Source organism: Miscanthus floridulus, chromosome 17 (assembly GCF_019320115.1).
Source record: "Miscanthus floridulus cultivar M001 chromosome 17, ASM1932011v1, whole genome shotgun sequence".
NCBI lineage: Eukaryota > Viridiplantae > Streptophyta > Magnoliopsida > Poales > Poaceae > Miscanthus > Miscanthus floridulus.
This window is the reverse complement of record NC_089596.1, coordinates 104,030,619-104,056,985: the sequence shown is the minus strand read 5'-3', so window position 1 is coordinate 104,056,985 and position 26,367 is coordinate 104,030,619. Positions and strand designations below refer to the sequence as shown.

At 45.3% G+C, this 26,367-nt stretch overlaps 1 protein-coding gene, 2 non-coding genes and 2 pseudogenes across 3 annotated transcripts; 2 read left to right on the top strand and 3 right to left on the bottom strand.

The window, feature by feature from the left end:
- Window positions 1-7,422: 7,422 nt before the first annotated feature.
- On the bottom strand, window positions 7,423-9,246 carry LOC136516212 (uncharacterized; annotated as a pseudogene).
- Window positions 9,247-10,916: 1,670 nt separating this feature from the next.
- LOC136517559 (sugar transporter ERD6-like 4) lies at window positions 10,917-16,167 on the top strand (annotated as a pseudogene).
- Window positions 16,168-16,765: 598 nt separating this feature from the next.
- Window positions 16,766-16,925, bottom strand: LOC136519257 (U1 spliceosomal RNA). Its single transcript, XR_010774812.1, has one exon. It is a non-coding gene; the product is annotated as a U1 spliceosomal RNA (small nuclear RNA).
- Window positions 16,926-17,629: 704 nt separating this feature from the next.
- LOC136519246 (U1 spliceosomal RNA) lies at window positions 17,630-17,788 on the bottom strand. The gene has a single exon (XR_010774801.1). It is a non-coding gene; the product is annotated as a U1 spliceosomal RNA (small nuclear RNA).
- Window positions 17,789-18,063: 275 nt separating this feature from the next.
- LOC136516125 (4-coumarate--CoA ligase-like 7) lies at window positions 18,064-21,676 on the top strand. The gene is made up of 2 exons (XM_066509510.1): window positions 18,064-18,131; window positions 21,181-21,676. Exons 1-2 carry the CDS (start codon window positions 18,064-18,066, stop codon window positions 21,674-21,676), a joined length of 564 nt encoding a protein of 187 aa, XP_066365607.1.
- The last annotated feature ends 4,691 nt before the right edge of the window (window positions 21,677-26,367 follow it).

Genomic DNA, 26,367 nt, shown 5'->3' with positions numbered 1-26,367 from the left:
TCATACTTTTTTTTCTCCAAACCATCTCTTTTGGGTTACTAGAGGGAACACCTCTGCATCAACCCATTGTGGAATTCCCGTTTGAACACCTGAACAGTTCCAAGGAGAACAAATTTTAAAACCAAATGGTATGGCGGTGTAACTCAGCAAAGGTACTTGGTTAACAACCTCGATACCAGTGCATGCCGAGCAGTGTCACATGTGGCAGCTGTTCCACAGGGAGCCCTCAGTGTCATCGCGGCACCATAAGCTATTAACCAGGCAACTATTACCAACTTACATACCATGAAGGCAGTGGGGTCATAGACCACAGAGTAAGGGGGTATCGCAAGGGAAAAATTCAAACAACCAAAGTTCCCTTCACAACAAGGGACAAGGAATTCAAATCCAACGATGGATTTGTTTTAAAGAAATTCAAGTGTTCTGCTGGGACATCCACAATTAGTCGATACAGTGTCCAATAACACCCAATCACGGCTGATCTACTAGTATCAGAATGGCAACTTCTCTTGTAACCCACTTGATATCACCCATGAAACTCTTAAGCACATCTAACAAACTTAAGGTAGATGAACGCAATAAACATAGCAAAATAAATAAAATACATGTTTCAACGGTCTTATATGGGTACATCATACCGGCATTCAGCTCCCATTCATGACACAACATTCACCTACGGTCGAACGAGCTCAACAACTATGGACGACAACAACGATAAGAGTACAATACTGGAGGACAGCAACGAAAAAACACTACTACTACGGGTACAGCATCCTAAGTCAACTAACCTACATCCTCTCGTGGCAATGGCTGAGTGAGAGGAATCAAGGGCTCGACTTCTGACACTTCCGAGGGTGGAGGTGTGGGCAGTGCTGCAACACTTGTTCTTCTTCTTTCTGGTGGATGGATAGGGATCCCTTCCAAGATCGAGGCATCCTGCCTTTCAGCAACCAGCATCCTCTGCTCGGCCCTGGTGACAAGATAGGCCACCCGTAGCTGATGAACATGCTGGTCTTCGACCCCATTTAGAGTTTCCTCCATGGCAGCCTCTCGGCTCTCAACAGCTGCAACGCTGGCATGCACTTCGGTGAGCTGCACCTGGAGCATCTGGTTGAAGATCTTAGCTTTCTCGGTGCGCCAAAGGCATGCCCTTAGCTCCAAGGCTTGACGGTCGTACTACTCATCTAGAGCGAGCAAGTACGTGGTCAAGTGCACCACGATGGGACTGTCCTCATGCACATCTCGTCCTTGCAAAGCCTCCATGCGGGCCCTCCATGCCCGCCGATTCTTGTCCAAAGGAGAAAAGAACCACATGTGGGTATGAGCAATGGGCTCCTCATAGATCTGATAGAGGTACCATAAGGCTTTGCGGGCCACAACCTGGTAGGTGTCGATGAAGCGAAACCCGGTTGTAGTCACACTCTAGGCTTCGGTGAGGTCGGGGAACTCTTCACTCTTCCCGATGTAGACGGTAACCTCACACTGCTCGGTGCCATGCTCCTCATACTCATGGCCCTCATACTCGGGGCGATCATTAACTTCGAGCTTTTACAAGGTGGCATGCGGGATTCTGGGAAAACCCTCAACGTTCAGGCAGTAGGTACTAACCCAGGCTCCTGCCATCTTTGGCGGTGGTTGCAAGGAAGGCTAAGCCAAAAGCTGGCTCAAAAGAAAAGCTAAGCGAGCTAAAGTGCGTCGAGTGGTGGTACCAATAGCTAAATCAGGCTCTACTTATAAAGGCGGAGCGTTCAGTGGTCCTGGCGCGATTCGTTAGGGTTCCTGCGCGAGGTCACTACGATGAATCGACCAATTTCCGCGCGTTCAAGGCGAGCGACGTGCGATGCCATTACTGACTAGTACGACTACAGGGCAAGGGTCCAACAAGAGCGTAGAAAAGGGGTACAGAGAGACGTGGGTCACGACCGGTGCGAACCATGGGCGAACGTGAAACACGAAGCCACAGTTCAGACCTAACTCTAGAACAGGACGAGTCAGTCGTGCACAATACGACATGCGTGACATCTATAGATGGTGTATCTGCAAGTAATAGAGTACTACAATGCATAGGTAGGATATGCATGAATGCACGTCCTATACGTCCTTTCACTGTTGCCACATATAGGGCAACCGTTCTCAGAATTTTGGCACATCGTTCTCTCCCTGTAACTAGTCGATACTATCGAACTATGCTCGAGTCAGTGTACCTACAGAAACTTGATTAAGCCTATCTAAGTCAGCAGAGTGCCATCTATCCTGGATACATAACCATAGTAATAGGGCTACTTATATAACTTCGCATGCAAACGTCCTAACTTTTTGCAACAATGGGTTGTCAAATTTTAGATTAGAAAAGGTTTTCGAAGCTTTATTTCCTCATTTATGCTCTGACACCACCTGTGGCAGAACCACCTAATCTAATGCCTCACAGGAGTGTTTGTCTTCCATTAGACACTAAGCACTCGAGGGAGAACACTAAATTACTCGGTTCCGTCGGACACACCCCAGGGGAGAACTCGAAAATCCACATTTTTTGCCATCAGGATCACAAATGAGAGAATAAATCTTGCATCATTCGTAACCATTTCTTACATCACTTTTAATACAACATCAGAGTATAATATTTATTAATATAACAATGGAATGAAATCATCTTATCAGGGTTATAAACAATTTAATTGAACAGTGGAATAGAAACATGTGAATAGAGTTACAGCGGAAATAAACATCTATTAATGACATGATGAAGTATTGATATATACACTACGACAATAGATTATGAACTTTCATTTATAAAAGTATTTGGTGAGAGTTATAAATAGCAACTACGGTCACAGCGTAAAGGAAATCCTCTCTGAGCCCACCAGGAGGAAATCCACACACAAAGGTCAGCTCAAGCCTCCTCCTGTTACCTGCAACAGGGGGAATAAAACTCTGAGTACTCAATTGTACTCAGCAAGACTTACCCGACAAGAGAAAAGAAAAAAACTCCAAGGATATGCAAGGCTATCTAGTTTGTGGGTTGCATTTGCAGAAAGCATTACTAAGCGTGCGTCCTTACATTTGATTTTTAATAATAGCTACATTGGTTCATTAACTAACCATTCTATGTAAGCACCTATGCTACTTTCAAGCAAGTGGTAAGCAATCAGATTTCCTTTTCTATCTTTCATCTTTCATCTTCAGTTCTTACTACGATGCTAAACCATAGACAAGCCGTACCGGATAGCCCAGTGATTCGCGAATCAATGCCCCCAGCTGGGTACCCCGAAAACACACACCCCGCTTGTACCCCAGGCACAAGCAGGACCAACCCATCACTCTCCTATCCTAGGTGTCTAGGTCCCCGTCCAAACTGGGACTCCAAGCCCCCGCCCCTGAGTCCCGGACTCAGTGCGGTGCAAGGACCTCCTCCACCAAAACAAACCCTAACAGTCAGTCCGGAATGAGCCGGATCCACGACAAGAGAGCAACAAGTCTTCCAAGCGCCTATACACAAGTATGTGCTCAGGATAATAAGTCTGTGACCTGCCTAGAGTCATATGCAACGATCGGTCCTTAACCGACTAGACAGGGAAAAATAGTGTAACCAAGCTATGCTCCATGTCCACGGCGACACAACTCCTTACACTCACCAATACCCAAACCATATCCCTGCCCGGTCACCATTTTCCTTCCCACCATTTTATATATTCCAAGTGATAATCATATAGTAACATATTTCCTATATCTCGCGAGTGACAGGCAATCACTCGACTTCTACCGGAGTCCTGTAGCATAGCAGTCTACACGATCCTGTCATACTAGTAAGACTCATAGGATAAAGATATATATATATATATACAAGTGGGTTTCATTCAACTCCTTAAAACTTAACGCATAAATGTAATTTAAACTGCAGAAAGTAGGGGTTATGCACCGAGGCTTGCCTGGGAAAAATATAATCAGAAGTTAGCTTTCTATCATGACGACATGATCTCCAAAAGCACCATTTCTTCAGCAACTCCCGATGACTCCGTGATCCATCGACGTCCCTATCATGATATGCAATGTAATGAAATGCAAGGGTATGATCAGCTGACTGCAATCGTGACTCGTATAAATACGCTCTACGTCTCTCAAGTGAACGAGCTAGTTCTAACGACGACCGTACTTAGGCTACATATCCATGTTGTCGCACAAGGCGTTATTTCCCAATAATTATTTTGGTTATATAAACCAAAGTGTTTCTTTATTCGCAATAGGACATTATTATCTAATTAGCAGCTAGTTATTCCGGAGCTACAAAATTTACGAGTACCTAATATTGCCAAGAGCCTACTGTACAAATTTCAGATCCAACACTATTACCAATGTATCATGGAAATTCTTATAAGTTTATACTTTGCAACATCAAACACCTTAAATTATTTATATAGCTTCCAAGAATATTATTCAACTATATGAACAAATTAGACTAGCAGGTAGATCATAAATTTAGGAGACTAACAAAATTAGTTTCACCATTTTTGGACTCCTATGCTATTTTATATTGATTTTACAACTTTACCTTTTTAAACTAACTCAGAAATTACTCTACAAGTCGAAATGGGCCGGCGCCAATCACTTGGCCCAACGGCGCGTGCAGTCAGCCGCAGCCCAGGCGGACGGCGCATGATGGCCTAGGCGGGCACGGCGGCCCAGCAGCAGGCGGCCCACCCACGCGTAGCGCATGCGCACTCGCGAGGCGGCCCACGATGGCGCGGCCCACGCGCGGAAACGGCGCAGGTGGGGATGTCCGCGTGCGCCCCGGCGTTTAAGCAAAAACGCCCCCGTGAACAACAGAATCAACCCGCAGTCCTATGTACTATTCCTACAGACCGCGACTTCGTAAGAACACCCTTCTAAACCTTCGCCCTCGCAACGGGGAGGTCCCCGATACCTCTTCGCCCACCGGCACGGCAGCCAGCGGCACCAGGTGACTACGTCGGCCAACTAGGACACCCTACTGCTCATCTAGGGAGTCGACTCTCACCTGCGGGTCCTCGCGCACGGATGGGTGGCGGTTGGGAAGTCGGAGGTGCACTGGAACGGCTCCCCCACGATGATGGCAATCTGCAACGGTGGCAGCGGTGTTCCGGTGAGCTGAGGCATCAAAGGAGTGGTAGGGGTGGCGGGTGAGCTCTAGTGACTCACCACGAACCTGGCTGGGGTGATGGCTCGGTCGGAGATTCCCCGAATGACGTTGACCATGTGCGCCCGGATGGCGCGGCGGCGTACCACGATAGTACGGCCACGTCAGTGGAAGCTAGGAGGCGGTAGAGGTTCAAGTGAGGTACGTAGGGTGGAGCGGAGGTAGAGGCGAGGCTAGCGGTGCAACGAATTTGACTCGAGGTGAACACTTGAGCTATTGCGGTGATCGCGGCCGAGCTCGGCCCTAATGGCGCGGTGGGGCGAAAACCTCCAAATTGGGGTACGGTGGTGGTTGGCTGAGGGGATGGAGGGGTTGGCCAGTCGACCTACATCAAGACAAAGTCAGAGCCGCTGTGAATTTGGCGTTGGTGGTCCCGAGCAGCCAGCCTATGGTGGCGGCCCCATCGGCCGTGGCAAGCAGAGGAGGGGAAATGAAAATGCTAAGTCCGCGCTCCGGTCACATCCGCAACCGGATGGGGCGACGTGATTGGCACAGTAGGAGCGGCTCGCGCGCTGGGCCAGACCATGACGTGCGCCCGTAGACGATCGAGCTGCGCGGCGTGAGCGGCCAGCTGACCAGCCAGCAGCGCAGCCGAGCAGGGCACGGATGCGACGCGCGCGCTAACCCCGGGCAGCACAGCTTCACCGCGCGCAACGTGGAGGGGACAGCGGGACAGCGCGGGCAGGCGCACACGCAAACCTTCGAGAGGAGGTAGCAGCAGCCGCGGTGGCGGGACAATGTGCAGGGTGGTACCGATCGTTCGTGGCAACACGAGCACATGCTCACAGTTGACCTGGACATAGGAGGGCGCTTGGCGGAACGTGCTTGGCTTGGCGTGGCTAGGCCTAAGCGGGGCTCACCGGCGTCTGCTTGTGGGAACAGGGTGGTTGTGGGCTCGGCGCGGCCAGCGCTCAGCCGAGCACGGCCCAAGCGTGCAGAGACGCATGGTGACCGCGACCCAAAGGCCAAAAGGGCGAAATCAGTGCCGTGCACGCTTTTTAAAGCGATGTCAAAGCTGCCAAACAGTGCAGTTAAGGTTCGACCAACCTCGCTAACTCAAAGTTCACACCACCAGCTTGCTAGGAAAACACTCGGTGCGACCAAAGAGCGACTAGGGAAGAAAATGTAAGAAGACCAAGACGGGTTCGTCGCACAGCGCATCGGTTCACGAATAGAGCACCGAACGTAGTTCTACATGCATTCTAAAGGGTTCCGAAAACTTCTAGGGGCAACCCTACTACTTCAGACCATTCTACGCACCACTCCGCGACAAAGTACTTACCATGAGGCAACTAACGATGCAAGAATATAAAGTTAACGTTCAAGAAAATTAGCTAGAATTTAAATACTAATACGCCACCATCTATCGTTTTCGATTTAGAAAGTTATAACTTTTTGTTTTGACTGCATCCCAGAACTATTCAACTAGCTAGTGCGATATAACTTGCCACGAGTGATACTTTAAAACCTAAGTTAAGACTTTTAAAGCCCGGAAAACTCGTTTCGGTAAAACCTGTTAAGTCGAAATTGCGGCGCTAAATAAGATCGTAACACCGGGGTGTTACAGTGAAGGCAAAACTTGACAGTGTTGTGATTGATCTGTGGGAGCTGAAGGTGCAAGTACAGGTTGTGAAGGACTACGTTATTATTGTAGCAGTGTGTGTAGGTGTAGCTATTGGTTGTCTTATGAGCAAAATATGGAAGTAGCCAGTGGTGTCGAATGTAGGATTTGAAAGCAGTCTGTGTGTTGCTTTTGTTGGTCAGCTGATGTATGCCAGTAGCCAGACTGAAACTAAAATGTATTTTGTAATAGCTGCTTTATGTTAATAAAATTCAGTTTGTGTGCTTTTAGTTCTCATAGCATGTCTGAAACTGAGAATTCAGTTTGTGTGCTTTCAGTTTGAAAATATCTGAAATGTATTCTGTAATAGCTGCTTTCAGTTTGAAAATATATGTATGGAAATTCAGATTGAGAGTCCTTCAGTTTGACACATGTATTTCAGCAAGACAGAAGCATTGCTGGGATAATTAATAGGACAATAGCATTATTAAAATATATCAATAACTCACAGTAGCATCACTGAGACAATAGCACTTCTGAGAATAGCATTAATTCACAACTTGTTCAAGTTTTGAAGCACTACATCCAGAAAATGCCTAGCTTACAAGCATTTCAGCATTCCAGTTCATAGTTTAGATGACATCACATGCATCTACCTTCATAGTTCAATGCCATTATATTACAAAAGAAAGGTCACAAAATAGCTTGAAATGCACCATCAGGTTCACTGTCCATCAGAAAACATGTTCTTCAGGTTCCTGACAACCTTTGCTAGAGGAGCAGCTGCATCCTTCTTTTGCTTCTTCTTCAAGGGTTTTTTTGTTCTTAGGAGTTTTCTTCTTCTTCGCTGCCTTCGTTTTCTTCCCCTTGGATGGTCCGGCATCATCACCTGCGCACTCTGTCCGCTTCCTATACATGCAATTTTCCAGTAAATAATAGTGAATAATTGAAAGTACAGATAATAGAAAATAATTGAAACTAAAGATAACCTTTTCTCCTTCTTTGTAGCAGTTTCACCATCTTCTCCAACCATGTCAAGCTTGCATGTCTTCGCGAAGTGTCCAAAACCTCCACACCGTTTGTATCACACTTTCTTTTTGTTGGCATTTTTCTCTAGACAATCCCTTTGCCTTTGCACCTTTGGCCGACCTGGTGCTCTTCCCAGCAAAGGTGGGTAAACCTTGAACCCAAGATTAACTTCTAGCCACTGGGACCTATCCGTCATTGGTTCAACTCTTCCTTCATAGGCTGCTCTGAACCTAGCAACCGAGTAATACTCATGCACAAAGTCAGCTATCTGCATACCTCTGTTGGGCAGTATCCATGCCAAGGCATGCTTGCATGTCTTGCCAGTTATCTGCCATTCCCTGCATGAGCAATTTTGATTTTTCAGATCCACCGTATGCCTCCTCTAGTTATTCCATTCATCAAGAGTGTGACCTCTGTAAAATCCTCATCACTAAATTTCACCTTGACAACCTTTAGATTGTTGCTAATAAGATTCAAATCCTTCATAACACTTGGTAGGATCCCATCTTGCCATTACTGTCCAAGCTTCTTTCTAATGTACCTTTTCTCCATTATCATCTCTCTTATCCTGTCAACTAACTCATGGAGATGAAGGCCTTTCAAGTGCTTGATCTGAGCATTGAAACTCTCAGACACATTATTAGTTAAATAGTCACATTTGCTGTCCTCAGCAAAGCCACATCTGTACCATATCCTACCATGATGCTCTTGAAGGTAGTCAATTGCCTCTGGAGCATACACAAAAATTTTCTTCATGTGCCACTTAAACATATAATCTGTGTAGCTCCTAGCTGCAGGGTACAGATGATCAGTGAAAACATCCCCTGAGTAGTGTTTCATGAAGTTGTTGTACATGTGTCTCATGCACTCCCTGTGTTTCAGCTTGTGGGAAATCAGTCCCTACAGCTTTCTCTAATCCTTTACAGGCATCTGAACATAATACTAGTCCTGGTGGGTCTCCTATAACTTTGTGCAAATTCTCTAGGAACCACGTCCAGTTGTCCTCAGTCTCTGAGTCAAAAATACCATATGCTATATGGTACAACCAGTTATGCCCATCAACACCTGTTGCTGAAGCCAACTGTCCAACATACTTTCCATGTAGAAAAGATGCATCTACTCCTATGAAGGGTCTACAACCAGCTAGAAATCCATCAATGCATGGCTTCAAAGCAACAAAAACCCTCTTGAACCTATTCTTGTCACCAATCTTCTCTAACTCTATCTGTACATGACTTCCAGGTGAAGTTTGTTCAAGTTGAGCAGCCCAATTGAAAAGAAGTTGGAAGCTTTCCTCATATTTACCATGAATTTGATCCAAGGCAACCTTCAATCCAGACCACGCTTTTGAGTACTTTAGCTTTATTCCAAAGTCACCCTCCAATTTGTCTCTTGCATCCTTTGCTCCCTTAGTTGGATTCTTCTTAACCCAATCTCCAAGCCTATCAGCACACCAGCCTTGAGTAGCCATTTTCCCTTCTTTAAGCTTGGTGGTAGGACAATTATGCTCTACAGGAAGGACTTTGATCTACAGAAAGGCAGATAAACATATAAATGCATTTGCAAATATGTACATGATTAAAAAAGAATAGAACAACTAAAAAGATCTAGAAAATGTACCTTTACAGTTTTTTATCAAATATAGTGGAAGCATGTATTCTCCAAGAGCATCCCTCAGCAGCACACCTTGCTATAAATCTTGACTTGTCTGTTTTGTAACCAACAGCAAAGGTAAACTCAGTCTTCACATCATAGTGTCTTATTGCTTTCTTGAATGCAATGATATCAGTAAATAACTACCCCTCCACTATTTTTGGGTTCTTAGGATCTTGTAGTACATGGACCTCTAGAGGATCAGCATCATCCACCTTTGCCTCAACATGGACAAACTCATCAGATGGCTCAACATTATGAGTTGTATCAGTAGTAGCATAAGTGTTAGCACTGTCAGATGACTTTGCAAACTGAGGGGCAGGTGGCATTGTATCATACATGCCCTCATCATCAACACCCACATATTCTTCAGCATTATCAAACATATCAGGCTCCCTATCTGGCTCTATGTCAGCAGTTGCCTCTGGATTCTTAGGAGCAACACTATTGGGTTCTTTAGGCATGTTAGCAGCTGCCTCTACTTGTCTATCAGGATCTCTATGTGCCTCTAACTGAACATTTGCATCATCAGCAGAAACCACACAGAGAGGCTCCTGTGCGTCAAATTCAGCTTCCACACAAATTGCCCTATCGAAAACACCTACTACAACCTGGCAGCTCATCTCCTCCTTGTACATTTCAAACAAATCAAGCATCTGTATCTCATTAACTAATCTGGCATCCCCATTCAATCTTTTGTCAAAGAACCAAACTGTCGGTGTCTAGTTACTACTTAGATTCAATTCAGTTGCTAGAAATTTCAGCAGCAAGTCAAGTGTCATGGACCCATACTCCACATTCCACTTAAATGTATGGCCTTTTGTGTATGATTTCCTACCAGCCGTGTCTTTGGACACAAATCCTTCCACTTTAAACTCTACCGAAAACATGCCATCCCTACCATGTAGTAAATCGAACCCCAAATCAAAATGTATACATGCACGATACATCGATGCCACCACACAAATCAAGCCTAATCCCATACTGTGATGACCACAACAAGGCAAAGCAGGAGGAAAGGGTACCTGGTGGCGGTGTTCTCCATCGCAGCCGCACCAGCGCGCAGCGTGCCCGAATCCGCCGACGCCATCAGGCCGCCTCCATCGCCCCCATTGGACGCACGCAGGTTAGGATTTGTCGTCGTCGCCTCCCGTCGCAAACTGACGCCTCAATCGCCGCCAACGCCTCCAAATCGCCGCCGCTAGAACGTGGTTAGGGTTCGTTGGACAGAAGAACTGGAGTAGAGAGAAGAAAGGAACACCAGCTTCAATCCTGTCTTATCCACTTAACCAGGGGTAATATGGGGCAGTACACAAATACGACGCCTGCAAGTGGGCCCAGGTATGTTCCAGACGTAGAAAAGGGCAAGGGTGAGGGAGAAGCAGAATTATAATGGTAAATTTATGATAACATGAATTGTAATGGTGTTTTTCAAAGGTTGGAAAATTGTAATGGCCAGAAACCAAAAAATCCCAAAGGAAAAACGGAAGAAACCGAGACTACCTTCCCTGTCCGTCCGTCCGTGGTCCCTCCAATCTCTCCTCTCTGCAGACTGCAATCAAACTCCGGTCACACAGGGCCAACCCCGGAAGCGGCGGCGGGCGAAACGCGCGACGCAGCGCAGCGTAACACTAGGCCGCCGGTCCGCTCCACGGATCCTCCTCTGCCCTTCTCGCTGGAGATCCACCACCGGGGCGGCCTTTTTTCCCTTCCTCAATCAAGTCGGTGAGTAATCCCAGCTCGATTGCGTGGGTGGATTGCCTTCTCTCGACCAATCATTCAACCAGATCCAATTTCGTGCGCTGATCGGACTCTCCTTCTTCTCCGCCAGCGCTCGAGATCGACGGACGCTACTTGCAGCAATTCTTCATTCGTTGCCGTGCGGCCGAGAAGAAACTAAGGCTCAGGCATGAGCTTTCGGGACCAGGAGAGTGGCGGGGAGGATGCGGGCAGGACGTCCTCCGCGTCCGACCTGCGGAAGCCGCTTCTGAACACCGGGAGCTGGTACCGCATGCCGCCGGCGGGCGGCATGATGGGCTCGCGGCAGTCCAGCCTCATGGAGCGCCTAGGCTGATGGGCTCGCGGCAGTCCAGCCTCATGGAGCGCCTAGGCTCCTCTGCCTTCTCCCTCCGAGACGTAGCTATCTCGGCGACGCTCTGCACGCTCATTGTAGCTCTAGGTCCCATCCAGTTCGGTTTCACCTGCGGGTACTCCTCTCCCACGCAGGACGCCATCATTGCTGACCTCGGCCTCTCCCTCTCCGAGGTGACGTTGTTTTCTCGTCTATGCATCCCTCCCCTCCCTTGTAATGCTTACACTTGCTTGATGCTGCTTGGCCTTGTCTTTTTCTACGCAGTTCTCGCTCTTTGGATCATTATCGAAAGTAGGCGCGATGGTAGGTCTCCAGTGGGCAACTTGCAGAGTATATCGGCCGCAAGGGGGTGAGACTACCGTTTTGTCACGTCTTATTTTGTCTCTGCTAGACCAGATCATGGAACACAATGCAATAGGACAGACCGAATCATTGTTAAGTGTGCGCAGTATCAGTATTAAGTACTGTAGGATGTTAAAAAGTGGCAGCTAGTTTAAGCGTGCACAGTTTCAGTAAAAAGTGGCAGCTTAGCTTTGTTAATGGGAACCTTGAAAGATCTGCTTGTCATGATTTTTCAGATTGATGCACTGATTGAATTCTTTGGTTGGTCTTGTAGTCTCTCATGATTGCTGCAATTCCAAACATAATTGGGTGGCTTGCGATATCATTAGCTACCGTCATTTTTCCATGCCCCTGCTGCTGATTTTCTTTGTTCATCAATATGATAATAACCTTTGTGTTTATTTACTTCTGTTTTGGTGTATATTCAGGATTCCTCTTTCTTGTTTATGGGTCGGCTGCTAGAAGGATTTGGAGTCGGTGTAATATCTTATACAGTATGCAGCCCTTTTCTCCTCCCTTTTAGTAAAAACAAATTACTCTATACAGAAATAGTGGCGTTTTCCTGTTTATCATCTTCTAACAGCTATTAAGGATTACAGTTCTTTGGTATTTTTTAAAATAGAAAATTCTGCTTTTCATAATTCACGTCTTAACAAGCCCATACAAACAAACAATCCCAAGCCCGGACACATTCAAAACAAAGCAGTAAGTTCTAGTGGAAAATGGAAAACAAAGCAGCAAGAAAACTCATAAATCAAGGTCACTGACCCAGTGACCCTTGTTCGGAATAATATGGTATGCTTAGTTCATTTTCAAATGAGACTATTAGCACTTAGAAGTGACTGAAATCCTATGTCGAATATTGTTGTGGAATTGACTTCATATACAATTTGTTGCGTATTGTACAGTCAAGTTTTAATTTTCTATAAAACAAGAATGATAATGGGTAAATTTCTTTGCATGGCAATAGCATACCTAGGTACCCTTTCAACTCCAGCGTACCACTTGCTGGTGCAGGTTTTTGCAACAGGGCATTCCTGGTTAAACAATGCAGTTTTTAAGAACTTGTTAGCGACTTGGTTACTTATATTTTGATATTTTATGCCCAATGTTACCTTTATGATTGGAACTTCTATTTCATGGTTCCAGGTACCGGTTTATATTGCAGAAATCGCTCCTCAGGATCAGAGGGGAGCTCTTGGTTCTGTCAATCAGGTAGGTTTTTTTATAGTGAATGACAACATTTTATTATTGTTATTCATGTGTAGCCTTTCTTCTGATCTGTCAATGTTGTTGTCAACTTCGAACCAATCCATAATTTCTTTTACAGCTCTCCATCACAATTGGTATATTGCTTGCCTATCTGTTGGCATGTTTGTTCCCTGGAGAATTCTTGCTGTTCTAGGTATGATGTAAAACTTTAGTCCATTTGTTTAGTATATGAAACAACAATATGCTACATAGCACCCATTAGTTGACTGTCTTCGTTGTTTTATTTGTACAAATCATCTTCCTAACTACTTTTCTGTTACTTCTACATGTTTTAGGCATTTTACCTTGTTCAATCCTGATTCCTGGACTGTTCTTTGTCCCTGAATCCCCAAGGTGGCTGGTAAGTATTCCATGGTATTATCTTTTCATAGCATTAATGGCAGGACCTGAATACAACAGATTGTTTGTTTCAGGCAAAAATGGGGAAGATGGAGGATTTTGAATATTCACTGCAAGTTCTGCGAGGATTTCAGACGGACATAACAGCAGAAGTAAATGAAATAAAGGTAATCAATAGTGGAACTCCAGTTTAGGTATAATAGAGATAGAGATATACATTTTTTTTCCTCAGACGCGTAGGAGGGCTGTGTACTTACAAACATACACACACAACACAGTCAGTCCAACATCTTAGTTTTAGGAAGACGAACACGCCCTTATACAAAATAAAACTCGACCACGACCTAAACTCAACTACACCTAGTACAAGGGACATGAGATAAGAAATACTTCGAGATGCTGGCATTGGAGATGCCCCATCAAAAACACATCGATTACGATGACACCACAAGGTCCAGGCGCAAAGATACATATATATTTCGTTAATCTTGTTCTCATTGGTACACTGGTGCAGCTGTCAATGCGTTGCTCTCTAGTAGTAAAACCTGGTGTAGAATTTCTCTTATTTTTTGCAGTATAATGTACCATAGGAGATGAGAATTACATAGTTATCTTCCTTTTTTACACAGAGATCAGTAGCATCATCAAGGAGGAGGACAACCATAAGGTTTGCTGATATCAAGCAGAAGAGATACAGTGTTCCCCTTGCGGTTGGTGCCTTGCTATTTGTTACTCTCTGTTTACATATTAATGTTTAATCTTTTGCAGTTTAGCTAATTGGCTTGTTTTTAGATAGGAATTGGTCTCCTTGTCCTGCAGCAGCTAAGTGGTGTCAATGGCATTCTATTTTATGCTGGGAGCATCTTCAAAGCTGCTGGTACATTCTCCAAAACATGATCAATCTCTGCTCCTAGATTCTAATGCAATTGAGATATGCTTTCTGGCTTGCATATTTTGGAACTTGTCCAGGAAATGAAAGTTACCTAGTTTCGGTTCGATTTATGCTTTGTATGGATACCACAATGGTTCATTTAATATGTAAAAAAGGGGAAGAAGAGTTCTAGAACCTAGATTTCCAAATCTGATATCTTACTGAATTCTCTTCCTGAACAGGTATTACAAACAGTAATCTAGCAACCTTTGGTTTGGGGGCTGTTCAGGTATACTTGTTTTAAAGTTGTTATGTCCCTTGTTTCTCGGACTTTGAGCAGGATGTGGGCTTGGCACTGCATACTTAATGGGATCTTATCATTTCAGGTGATTGCTACTGGAGTGACAACCTGGTTGACTGACATAGCTGGCCGAAGGCTTCTTCTCATTGTTAGTTTCCAACTTTCCATCACAATTGTTTATTGGACATGGTTATCCAGTTATGTTAATTGAGCTGTCTTTTCAGATTTCTACCACAGGAATGGTCATTACTCTTGTCATTGTTTCTGTGTCATTTTTTGTGAAGGTAATGTCACTTAAAAGGTTAATATTAACATGCTATTGTTTACAGCACACTCTACCGAAATAATTGTATTGCTTAAAGTCTATCGACATTGTCATTCCTTTCTGAAACATTCTTGCTTCAATTCTGGAACAGGACAACATAACTGCTGGTTCTCACTTATACTCTGCAATGAGTATGCTTTCACTGGCTGGACTTGTGGTTAGTCGCAGTACTATTACATATTATTTGTCCCCCTTGTTGAGAGAAGCTTGTCTGAGTCCTTGTCTTTTGCTCTCCGGGCATTTGTGAATTGTGATTGCATTTTCTCTTGGCTTGGGAGCAATTCCCTGGGTCATTATGTCTGAGGTATAGTTTGCTCTTGCTTTTTATATTATACAGAGCTTTTAATTCACTAATGTTTCTTTGCTATCTTATCTTTATGTAATTATTATGAGTGCCACTTAGCACTTTTGCTCTGAGTCCCCAGCTCTGAATTTCATGCACTCTGAGATACTGCAACCCCAAATCCACAACCTCTCAACATAGCTATAGCTTCTTTAAAATGGTACAAACTCTTGTTATTTATAAACTATAGTTGCTCCTTCAAATTGCATGGGAAACTGCATTATTTTCCCTAGCCAGAGGACAGCTATGCCTACCTCAAAATACTGAAATTACCTCATTTAGTAGTTATTAATTAAAACACGAATGACAGCAAGCAGCTTATCTAGCTGCCCAATGTGCATGCGTAATGAAATGCCTAGAGATACTGCATCTGCAAACTTGTGGGGAGATTTATGAATTTACGTTGTTTTCCTTTCAGATTCTTCCTGTTAACATCAAGAGCCTTGCTGGATTCTGGAAGTGTTGCGACCCTTGCGAACTGGCTGACAGCATGGGCCATTACAATGACTGCAAGCCTAATGTTGAACTGGAGCAATGGAGGTCTCTTTGTTTTTCTTCCCTCCCTTCAAGAATGTGCTTTCCCTTGTGACATTGGATCTTACCTTGTCATTTTTTTTATCAGGAACCTTTGCTATCTATGCTGCTACCGTGGCCCTCATTTTCGTGTGCTTGTGGGTACCGGAGACCAAGGGAAGGACGCTAGAGGAAATTGCATTCTCATTCCGCTGACACGTCATGATCTTAGGTATGAGAAGCCACCATGTGCTATTGAGTCATGCTGCAGAGCCATTCAGTTCATGGATTCCGCAGCAATCTTGCAGCCATTCTTTGCTTGGATGTATCATCTTCAGTGTTCATATGAATGTACATTGTACAATATGAGGCCGTAGTAGAAGGCAAGTGTGTTTATATACATGTATAAGGTACGATGGAATAGTAGCAGAAGGCACTCAACCCTTGCACGGCTCACGGAGGAGAGCAATTCATTTGTTGTATTCATCAGCTATAATATGTCCGGTTAAATACCGGGCACACGTTAGAATTTTGAAACAATAAATTTTGAGCAAATTTGTACCCGTGGTATTTACAGTGCTGCCAGCTCTATGCGTTTGCATGCATGCGGTTGGAGTCACTGATCTTGTAACTGATCATGAACTAGACATGGAGTCTAAATATTTAGGCATGATTTTGGTTTATAAAAAAGGAATTTTATTCTGAAACTTAGGCATGATTATGCAGCGGCAAACTGGGAATCGGAATTGCGTACCTTTTGAAGTGTAGATTGAAATTGGTGTCAGACTCACGCTATCATCCTCTTCTGAAACGGGAGATGCAGGGCCATGGCGGACGGCAGGGGCTTCTTCATCCGTAGCCGTGTCTATCTCCCCTATGCCGTTGGCGGCTTCACTATTAATTAATAAATCAGAATTAAAATTGAAAATAAAAAACTTATAACAATTAGAATGGTAGGGGCCGCGCGAACGCGTACCTCCTCTGCCATAAATTATGACGTCCACTCTCCGGTAAGAGGAGATGGTAAGCCAGCGCTCCTCCAAGATGCAATGGAGGCTACTAACTCAGGCCATGGCTCTTATTGATCAACCATAGACCCCGTCCAGGTAAGTACGGATCAAGGTTGCACCTGAGGTTCACTTTGTAGTCCTTGCTCAGAGGCAAGCAAGACTGGAAACCGATATGGGACTAATTAACTGATACTAAACCCCTGTCATGTCCGCCCCGTAGTGCAGGACGCCAAGCAAACTAATATTCAGTCATAATATAAGGCCTGGGCTGGGTAAAGCCCATGTTTTGTATTCTCCTCCTTCGTCCTGATTGACGGACAAGCCAGAGACATGGGTTTTTTCAAGCACAAATGGGCCAAAATAGTTGGCCCAAGTGACCAACTCAAATGTTGGGAGCATCAGTCCCGAGAGCAACTCAATGCTTAGTTTGTTTGACATGTTCCGTGACGGCACATTTGTTGAACTCAAACTCGGAATCCACAAGCAGCAAAGAAAGTTCAGAATTGTGAGATTTCTTGCTTGTCTCCTTAAGTTCCATTGTTAGCGGAAATCGATGTAGAATTCTAGGCCTCCATTGTTAATCTCTTTAAGTTCCAATGTTAGTGGAAATCGACGTAGAATCCTAGTGCTTCATTGTTAATAATTCGTTGGGCACAAACGGACAAACTTTATTCTAACATGCAAAACACCTATAATTTGAGTAAGAGTACAACACTATATATTATTATAGTAACAAGTCTCAATCATATACTTGTTATACTAGAATAAAATAAAATAATTATAATTACAAAACTTAATCTTATATTGGTAGGGGCCGCGCGAACACGTACCCCCTCTACAACAAATTTTGACGTCCACTCTCCTACTTGAGGAGATGTAAGCTAGCGCTCCTCCCAAGTGCAATGGAAGCTGCTAACCTAGGCCATTGCTCTTATTGATCAGCGATCGACCCCGTCCAGGTAAGTAAGGATCAATGTTGATGGGGGAGTTATTTTGTACTCCCGCCTAGGCACACGCAAGATTAGGGGACCGATATGGGACTATCGGATGTTGCTAATAACTGTTTGTTTCTTTATCCCGCAGGATGCTAAGTTCGGAGATGAAGTTCTGAGCGATTCAACCAGCTGGGCCCAGAAAAAAGGGCCCACGTCTTGTGTCTGTAGGCAAACCTGGCCCAAACGACACCTTTGGGGGCCTTGTCTAGCTCTCCCTCGGTTTGTCCAGGATGGTTCCATCACTCCAATGCGCGGCCAGGCGGCGGCGGCAAACCTGGTCAAAGCTGCGGCGGACGACGGAACCCCGCCGCCGATGTAGGGCCGATGGATGCGCAGACGCTGACGGTGGTCCCGCCGCGTAGACCTACGCCTACCTAGACATGTCGGACGTAGTACTCCGTATTCCTCTATAGACGACTGCATGCTGCTACCAACACAGTGCAGGCAGTAGTATGCATGCCAGCGCCAGCATGCATGGAAAGGCACGACCAGCCGAGCAAGCCGCCTGGGATGTCGCCCACCGACGGGGCTACCACCCTAGTACTTCTCCATCTCATAAATGCGAGATGCATTTGATGGTTTGGGTCACGCACATAAGAAAGGTTCGGCACCAAAAACTCCTCTTTTTCAACAGAGGACGCAAAAAAGAAACCCATAGCGCCGCTCACCAAGCCCCGTTGAGCGCCTCCCTGCAGTGGACCCGCGACCGCGCCCACATCGCTATCGCACACGTGTGCACCAACCACCCCATGTCCGCCAAAACAGCCATGCCACCGTCGTTTGCGTCCGACCCGGTGAAAGGTCCTTGTTTGGTTTTGGTAATTGAGTGAGAATCTAGGTGGACTAATTGTGTTTAATATGAGATACACAGGTGATTAGTCCACAAATACATCATGTGTGAGCAACCTTTGCCATGGAGGTGAAATGGCTTGGAGATATTGCAAAGCTCTCACATGTGATGAAGGAGCTCATTGCATATGAGACATGACATGGAGTCATGTGATCAAGGTGGAGAAGATCAAGACAAGACTTGGCTCGATGGACCGGTTGCAAATGTGAAGGGCAAGTTGAGTGATGACTTGGTGCTGATGGACCGAAGCAACGGTGAAGAGCAAGTGAAGTCAAGATCGATGAACCAATACTGTCACATGATAATATGAAGTGGATCATATCATTTGGTGATTGGCTGGTGCATGTGTTGCATCAACAATGGAGGAGATAGAATGGAATGCGCAAGGCAAAGGTATAACCTAGGGTATTTCATTTCACCGGTCATAGACGTGTAGAGAAGTTGATGACCGAGTTTAGGATGGATGACCGTACTATTAAGAGGGGCAAACTTGTTTGTATATCGGTCATCTAGTGCCACTTGAGCGATCTAACTTTGCGACGTTGCTAGGATCGAGTGGCGTGGTGAATTGAGTGACTAATCCTTTGAAAAATATTTGTGAAAATACTAACACACTTGCACTTGGTGGTGTTGGCACATTTGCAAAGGAGAAGTTGTTGGAGTTGAATTGGATCAACTTGGAGAAGAGAGAGAGGCTTTTCGGTGTACTCCAAACTATAGAATGGCTCTTGATTTGGAATTATGCATTGATCCATTATGCTTTGGATCAAATATGTAAGTAGGTTGTGTAGCCCTCTGAATAAGGTTTCCAAAATGTCCAAGATCATCAAAATCGGAGTTCGAAGCTAAAAGTTATAGTCATTTTAGCGCTGAAAGGTCTGTGACCGGACGTGTCCGGTCAGTACCTGCGAGTCTGGTCGAGAGTCCGGTCAGTGTTTTTAACACGTCCAGGAGCGACCGGACGCATGGAGAGTCCGGTAAGTGATGACCTGATGTGTCCGGTCATCAAAAGAGCTCTCTGGAATCTCTCTGGAAGTGACCGGACTATAGGAGAGTCGAGTCCGATCATAGGAGAAAAGGGAGTCCGACAGTTGTGTAGAGGCACGTTGGTGACCGGACTCGGCCTCGACGCGTCCGGTCGCTGGACCTAGGCGCGTCCGGTCAAGAGTATGCGCGTGCGGGAGCTAGCCATTAGCGAGCAACAGTCATCTTCGAACGGCTAGTACACATGGCGCACGAGGAGCGTCCGGACTCTACAACCGAACTCTAGACCGGACTCTGGGGTGAGTCCGGTCAGCGAGTCCGGTCAGTGCATAGAAATTAGGATGAAGGGGGTAACGGCTATTTTAGCCTTTGGAGCTATAAAAGGAGTGTGTGGCCAGCCTTTGCACATGCTTATCACCCTTGGGACTTAGCGTCCATGCTTGGGGAGTGCTAGGAGAGCCTCTAACTCACTTGTGCACATAGTGGTTGCATCCGATTACGAGTGAGTGTGATTCTAGTGTGATTGCATCGTGAAGTTGCATGAGTGGCACTAAGCGATCGAGTTGCAAGCCGGTGGTGCTTGTTACTCTTGGAGGTTGTCACCTCCTAGACATTTGGTGGTGGTCTCCGTTGAAGCACGCAAAGAAGATTGTGCGGTGCTCTAGAGAAGTGATTGTGAGGGGTATTGTGCTCACCCCGCGAGAGCCGCGAAGAGTAACTCTAGTAGAGCGAGACGCGAAGGGCGACAAGTGGTCTAGCTAGGTCAAGTACTAGAGCTTATAGTAAGCACTCCTCGTGGGAGAGTGTGACTTGCGGGACACCACTAGCAAGAGGACCAGCGGCAACCTTGGAGCTTGTCTCAATGGGGACTAGCGTGTTGGTAAGCACGTGAACCTCGGGATAAAAATTATTGTGTCATCCTTGTCTTCCCGTTGGTTTGCAATCCCCTTACACAAGCTTACAATTACTTTCATATACATTGTCTTGTGTAGTTGCTCTTGTAACTAGTTGACTTGTGTAGTTTGCTACTTACCTTCTTGCTTGTGTAGCATAGAAGTAGCTCCCTTACATGGCTAATTTGGTTTTAGTAACCTTATTAGTCACATTGCTTAGTTTGTGTAGCTAAGTAATTTGTGCTCTCTAATTTGGCATTAGTTGCCTTGTTATTGAGCATTGCTGGTGAGCTTAGGAGCTTTGTGCTTTTGCTTACTAGTTGTGTAGGAGCTTCCCCATGCTTGAAGTACTAGTGGCATAGGTTTGTGTGACCTTGCTCCTAGAATTAGTTAGGTGAGCTCTAACTAGCCCGACACCTTAGTTGCTTCTTTAGGATCTTTTCAAGGTGCTTGCTAACTTAGATAGAGGGGTGTAGTCTTGGCTAAACCGATAGCTTTAATTCCGCATTTGTTATGGTTAGCCAACGCAATTAATTTTAGAAAGGACTATTCATCCTTCCTCTAGTCTGTCATCTCGACCCTACAACCCCATCGACCTATGCATCTGCTATTGCACGTCCACAAAGACATTCCATAGCCTGCGCACGCCGGAGCTGCCGTTGCCTTCACCGGACCTCCCGCTCTCCTTCCCGTCCTATGCCCTATCCTTCCTCCCCTCCCTGCTCTCCATGCCCACGCCCGTGGCCCCGTCCCGCCCGACGCTCGTCGACATAGGCACAGGCGATTCTGTCCCATTCAGGACCTTCCTCTCTAGGGTCTGCGCGCTGGCTGCCATGCTCCGCTCCCACGTCGGCCTCGCCCCCGGCGACGTCACATTTGTGCTCGTGCCGGCCGGCGTCCATGTACTCAAGCTCTACTATGCGTTCATGTCCGCTGGCTCTGTTGTGTCGCTCGCCAACCCGTCCCTCACCGTCGTCGAGGTCGCCTGCCTGCTCGCACCCTCCAACCCATCCGTCGTGTTCGCCGTCGTGGGCACCAGGGGAAAGCTCCCTCCTGGCCTCCGTACTGCGCTGGCCGCTCCTCGCCATGAACCCACCTCAGCCCCCCATGTACCCGCCTCACTGCACCAGTGACTCCCTGCCATGAACCCGCCTTGCCGCGCCGCGCGCTCCTCGCCGCATCAGACGCTCCTCGCCACCTCCTACGGGCCCACCATGTCGATGGAGCAAGGATTTGGGTCGAGGAGAGAGACGATAGAAAAAGGAGGCATATTTGGGTTCTCTCTCCTACCCAAAATAGGTGCTCCCTTTGCCTATTCTGTTGGATGGCATTTTTTCACTATGCAGGACATAAAATGGGTTTGGGTAGCGGTATGCATGGCTTGTTGGAGATAGTTTGACGTGGTGAGGATCCCCTTGCAATATGGCGATAGCAGATAGCATAGGGTCTAGAGGCACGGAGTGGGCTACTGGCTTTGGGTATGGGCTAGTACTAGGGTGTACAGTACTACGCAGCAGCAGTCGCCAGAGTATACCAACAACACAGGCACCAATAGCCTAGCCCAATACGCCATGGTCAAGGAAAGAGAGAATCAGCATGTCTCAGTTCTCAAGGTGACTTGCAGAGATCTCATACACCCCACCGGATCTTCTCTGCCTATGTAGTTATAGGTAGTTTCGGAGGTACCCCATTTGGAACATGGGATTTCTTTTTCTGTTCCTACGTTTTTTAAAAATGAATTGATTTATGTAAAATTCCTATGTAATTCCTATGAAATTTCTTATTCCAAAGGTGCCCTAAATAATACAATCCTCTAGTAGTTGTATGGATATAGACTAATTATAATATAGTTGGCTCACCTACAACCCATTTATCTCTCACATAAAATTTCTTGGTTCTTTTGTCTGTAAACTTACAACATGCTTTTCTTCTGGCTCCACCTCTGTCCTCCACCACAGCATGCAGCCCACCTACAACCATCTACTATACTTGCTTTTAGGACAACTTTACTATATGTGGTGGAACCGTCCAAAATGGCACGCTTCTGGAGGCGCTCGTCTTCCACCAGACACTAAACACCCTGAAAGCTAGCTACATCGGACGGTTCCATCGAGCACACCCCAAGGGAGAACTCGAACACTCCATATTTCATTTAGGATTCAATAATGAGAACAATCTTACAATACTTAGTCCATTTTATACAACAAGAGTTCTCAGAAATACATTATTACAATACCCAGTTCAGAGTGTGGAATTTAAACAACGGAATTACAATAAACATCCAACGATAAGATACAAGGATGCATCTGTGCCCACCAGAAGAATCCTCCACACAACAGCTACTCCTCAAGCTACACCTGCAATAGGGGTAAATAAACCCTAAGTACACAATGCACTCGCAATACTTACCCAACTAGTGGGAATAATTTCCCGACTCCAAAGGATATGATAAGCTTTTATGGTTTGCTGGGTTTCCTTTTTGCGAAAAGCATTACTAGTAGTAAATCCTTATGTATGTTTCTTAATAGCAGTCATGATTAGTTCATTAGCTAACCATTCTATGTAAGCATTTGTTCTACTTTCAAGCAAGAGTTAAGCAATCAGATCAATTTCACCATCTTTCATCTTCCAGTTCTTACTACGGTGCTAGATCGTAGACAAGTCGTACCATATTACATGGTGATTTGTGAACTAATGTATCCTAGCTGGGTACCCCTAAACACATGCCCTGCTTATACCCTAGGCACAAGCAAGGCCAACCCACTACTCTCCTATCAAGGGGTCCAGGTCCCTGTCCAAACTTGGACTCCAAGCCCCCACTCCTGAGTCCTGGACTCAGTGTAGTGCTTAGACCTCCACCATCCCTACCTCCAATCAATCGGTCTGAAAAGAGCTAGAACCCACAACAAGAGAGCAACGAGCCTTCTGGCTCCCATAAGCTAGTATGTGCTCAGGATAATAAGTCTATGACCTGACTAGAATCTACTGCAATGGACGGCCCTTAACCGACACGGACAGGGAAAATAGTATAACCAAGTGAAATGTCCTAATGGCTAGAGGGGGGTGAATAGCCTATTAAAAAGTTCTACAACAACACTTAGCAAAACCAGTTAGACAAATATGAAGCGAAGCAAGTATTGCTCTAGCCTACTAAAAAGCAAGCCACCTACCACAATTCTAGTTTCTATAGTCTCTATCTAGACAATGACTATGTTACTACACTAAGTTAGTGTGCTCTCAAAGGCTAACTAAAGATCCACACTAACCAAACTAACATGCTCTCACGACTAGTTACACTAAAGAGCTTGACAACTAGTTTGCGGTAATGTAAAGAGAGAGAGTAAGATGGTTATACTGCCGAGTCAAGGAATGAACTAATCAATCATAAGAATAAATACCAATGAAGACCAATCACCTTGGAATCAAATGATGACATAATAATTTTTACTAAGGTCCACTTGCTTGTCGGCAAGCTAGTCCTCGTTCTGGCGATTCACTCACTTGGAGGTTCACGCGCTAATTGGTATCACACACTAAACCCTCAATAGGAAGTCACACAACCAATATAAGATGAGGATCACATAAGCCACGAGCAATTTACAAGAGTACCTTTTGGCTCTCCGCTGGAGAAAGGTCAAGAAACCCCTCACAATCACCATGATCAGAGCTGGAGACAATCACCAACCTTTGCTCAATGATCCTCGCTGCTCCAAGCCATCTAGGTGGTGGCAACCACTAAGAGTAACAAGAGAATCCCGCTGTAAAATACGAACACCAAGTGCCTCTAGATGCAAACACTCAAGCAATGCACTTGGATTCACTCCCAATCTCACAAAGATGATGAATCACTGATGGAGATGAGTGGGATCCCTTTTGCTAAGCTCACAAGGTTGCTATGTCAATGCAAATGGCCAAGAGAATGAGCTAGAGCTAGCCAAATGATATGTATAGACACCCCAAACAATAGAGTCATTGGCTCAATTATTGGGCTGACTGCGGGATGATCGGACGCGTAGGTCGTGTGCACCGGACGCGTCCGATGTGGTGACCAAACACGTCAGGTCACTGCGTTTGGTCATAGCCTGACCATAATGTGTCCCTTTCAAATTGTTTAGCCATTGGCGTCCAATGGCTATATCTGCGCATAGTAATACTACATGATCGGACGTGCTGTTAAAAAACGACCGGACCCGGGAGCCACAGCGTCTGGTCGAGTCCAGAGAGCTCCTAGAGCCACTCTGGGCCGACCAAACATGTCTAATCACACCAGACCGGAGGCTCCCAGCATCCGATAAATTATTGTGCTGAAAACCCAAGACTTGCTAGTTCACACTGGACGCGTCCGGTGTGGCGACCGAATGTGTCCAGTCGCTCTCTACAATCCTCCTTCGAGCTATATCACTTTGACCTAACGCTGAATAGTAACTCGTCAATGTCCAGCCACTCCACTGAGCTAGAGTCCGGTCACCTTGGCAACTCTGCCCGCGCCTGGCTAGAATACCAGACACGTCCGGTATGCATGTCGGACGCGTCTAGTCATCCCGTGACAGCGCATTCAACTTCTTTTCAACTCTATCTTCTTTACCCTTGGTCAAATGTGCCAACCACCATGTATATCACCTTATGCACATGTGTTAGCATATTTTCATAAATGTTTTCAAGGGTGTTAGCACTCCACTAGATCCTAAATGCATATGCAATGAGTTAGAGCATCTAGTGGCACTTTGATAACCGTATTTCGATACGAGTTTCACCCCTCTTAATAGTACGACTATCGATCCTAAATATGACCACACTCACAAAATGTCTCGATCACCAAAACAAAGAAGCTCCTATCAAGTTTCACATTTGCCTTGAGCTCTTTGTTTTTCTCTTTCTTCTTTTTCAAGTCCAAGCATTTGATCATCACCATGCCATCACCATCATCATATCATGATCTTCATTTGAGTCACCACTCGGAGTAGTGCTATCTATCTCTTAATCACTTTGATAAACTAGGTTAACACTTAGGGTTTCATCAATTTACCAAAACCAAACTAGAGCTTTCAATCTCCCCCTTTTTGGTAATTGATGGCAACCCTTTCATAAAGATATGAATTGAAATTCATTTGAATCCATATTGCTTGCCCAAGCATATTTACCCTATGTAAAAGGATATGGACAAGTTTCATTAATACCAAATGGTAGTAGTTGCTCCCCCTACATATGTGCTAAGAGTTTGGATTGTAGCTTGCACATATGCTTAGATAGAAAATATAGGAGACAATGTCTACCAAATGATGCTAGGGTATAAAAGATGGACATTTGAAGCGTGATACCAATCGGAGTGCACCAATATACCATCCTTAGCACCATGAGTAACTAGACATACATAAAAACTAGCATACCCCATGAGATCAACATTAGAAGCAAGGGTCTAGTTTTCATAATATGAGCATGAGTCTAGTTACTTAACCTATGCATGCTAGTTTTTCATTTTATCATTCAAACCTACAACTAGCATACATCACACAAGCATGGATATTAAAATTTTAAAACTTGTGTCATGCAAGCAAACATATGAAATGCACATTCAAATGCATCCACCAAGTTTATGAGATTGCTCCCCCTACTTGTGTGCTCAAAATTTTAATCTATATCTCTTCTCCTATGTCAAATTCTCCCCCTATCACTTGCATCTTTGTTTCTCTCCCCCTTGTTGTCTTTTTACTATCTTTGTACACTATTTATCCCCCTTTGTCATCAATGACCATAAAGGTTTAATTTTAAATAGGTTGAGATTATCAATGTCAATCAATGGGGTGAGGATCATTTTCCCAAATTT

Excerpts from the sequence above, each read along its gene's own strand:
- LOC136516125 (XM_066509510.1), top strand. The coding sequence starts at position 18,064 with ATGCGCGGCCAGGCGGCGGCGGCAAACCTGGTCAAAGCTGCGGCGGAC. Across the intron at positions 18,132-21,180 it reads GACGGAACCCCGCCGCCGAT|CCTGCGCACGCCGGAGCTGC; the intron begins GTAGGGCCGATG and ends GACATTCCATAG.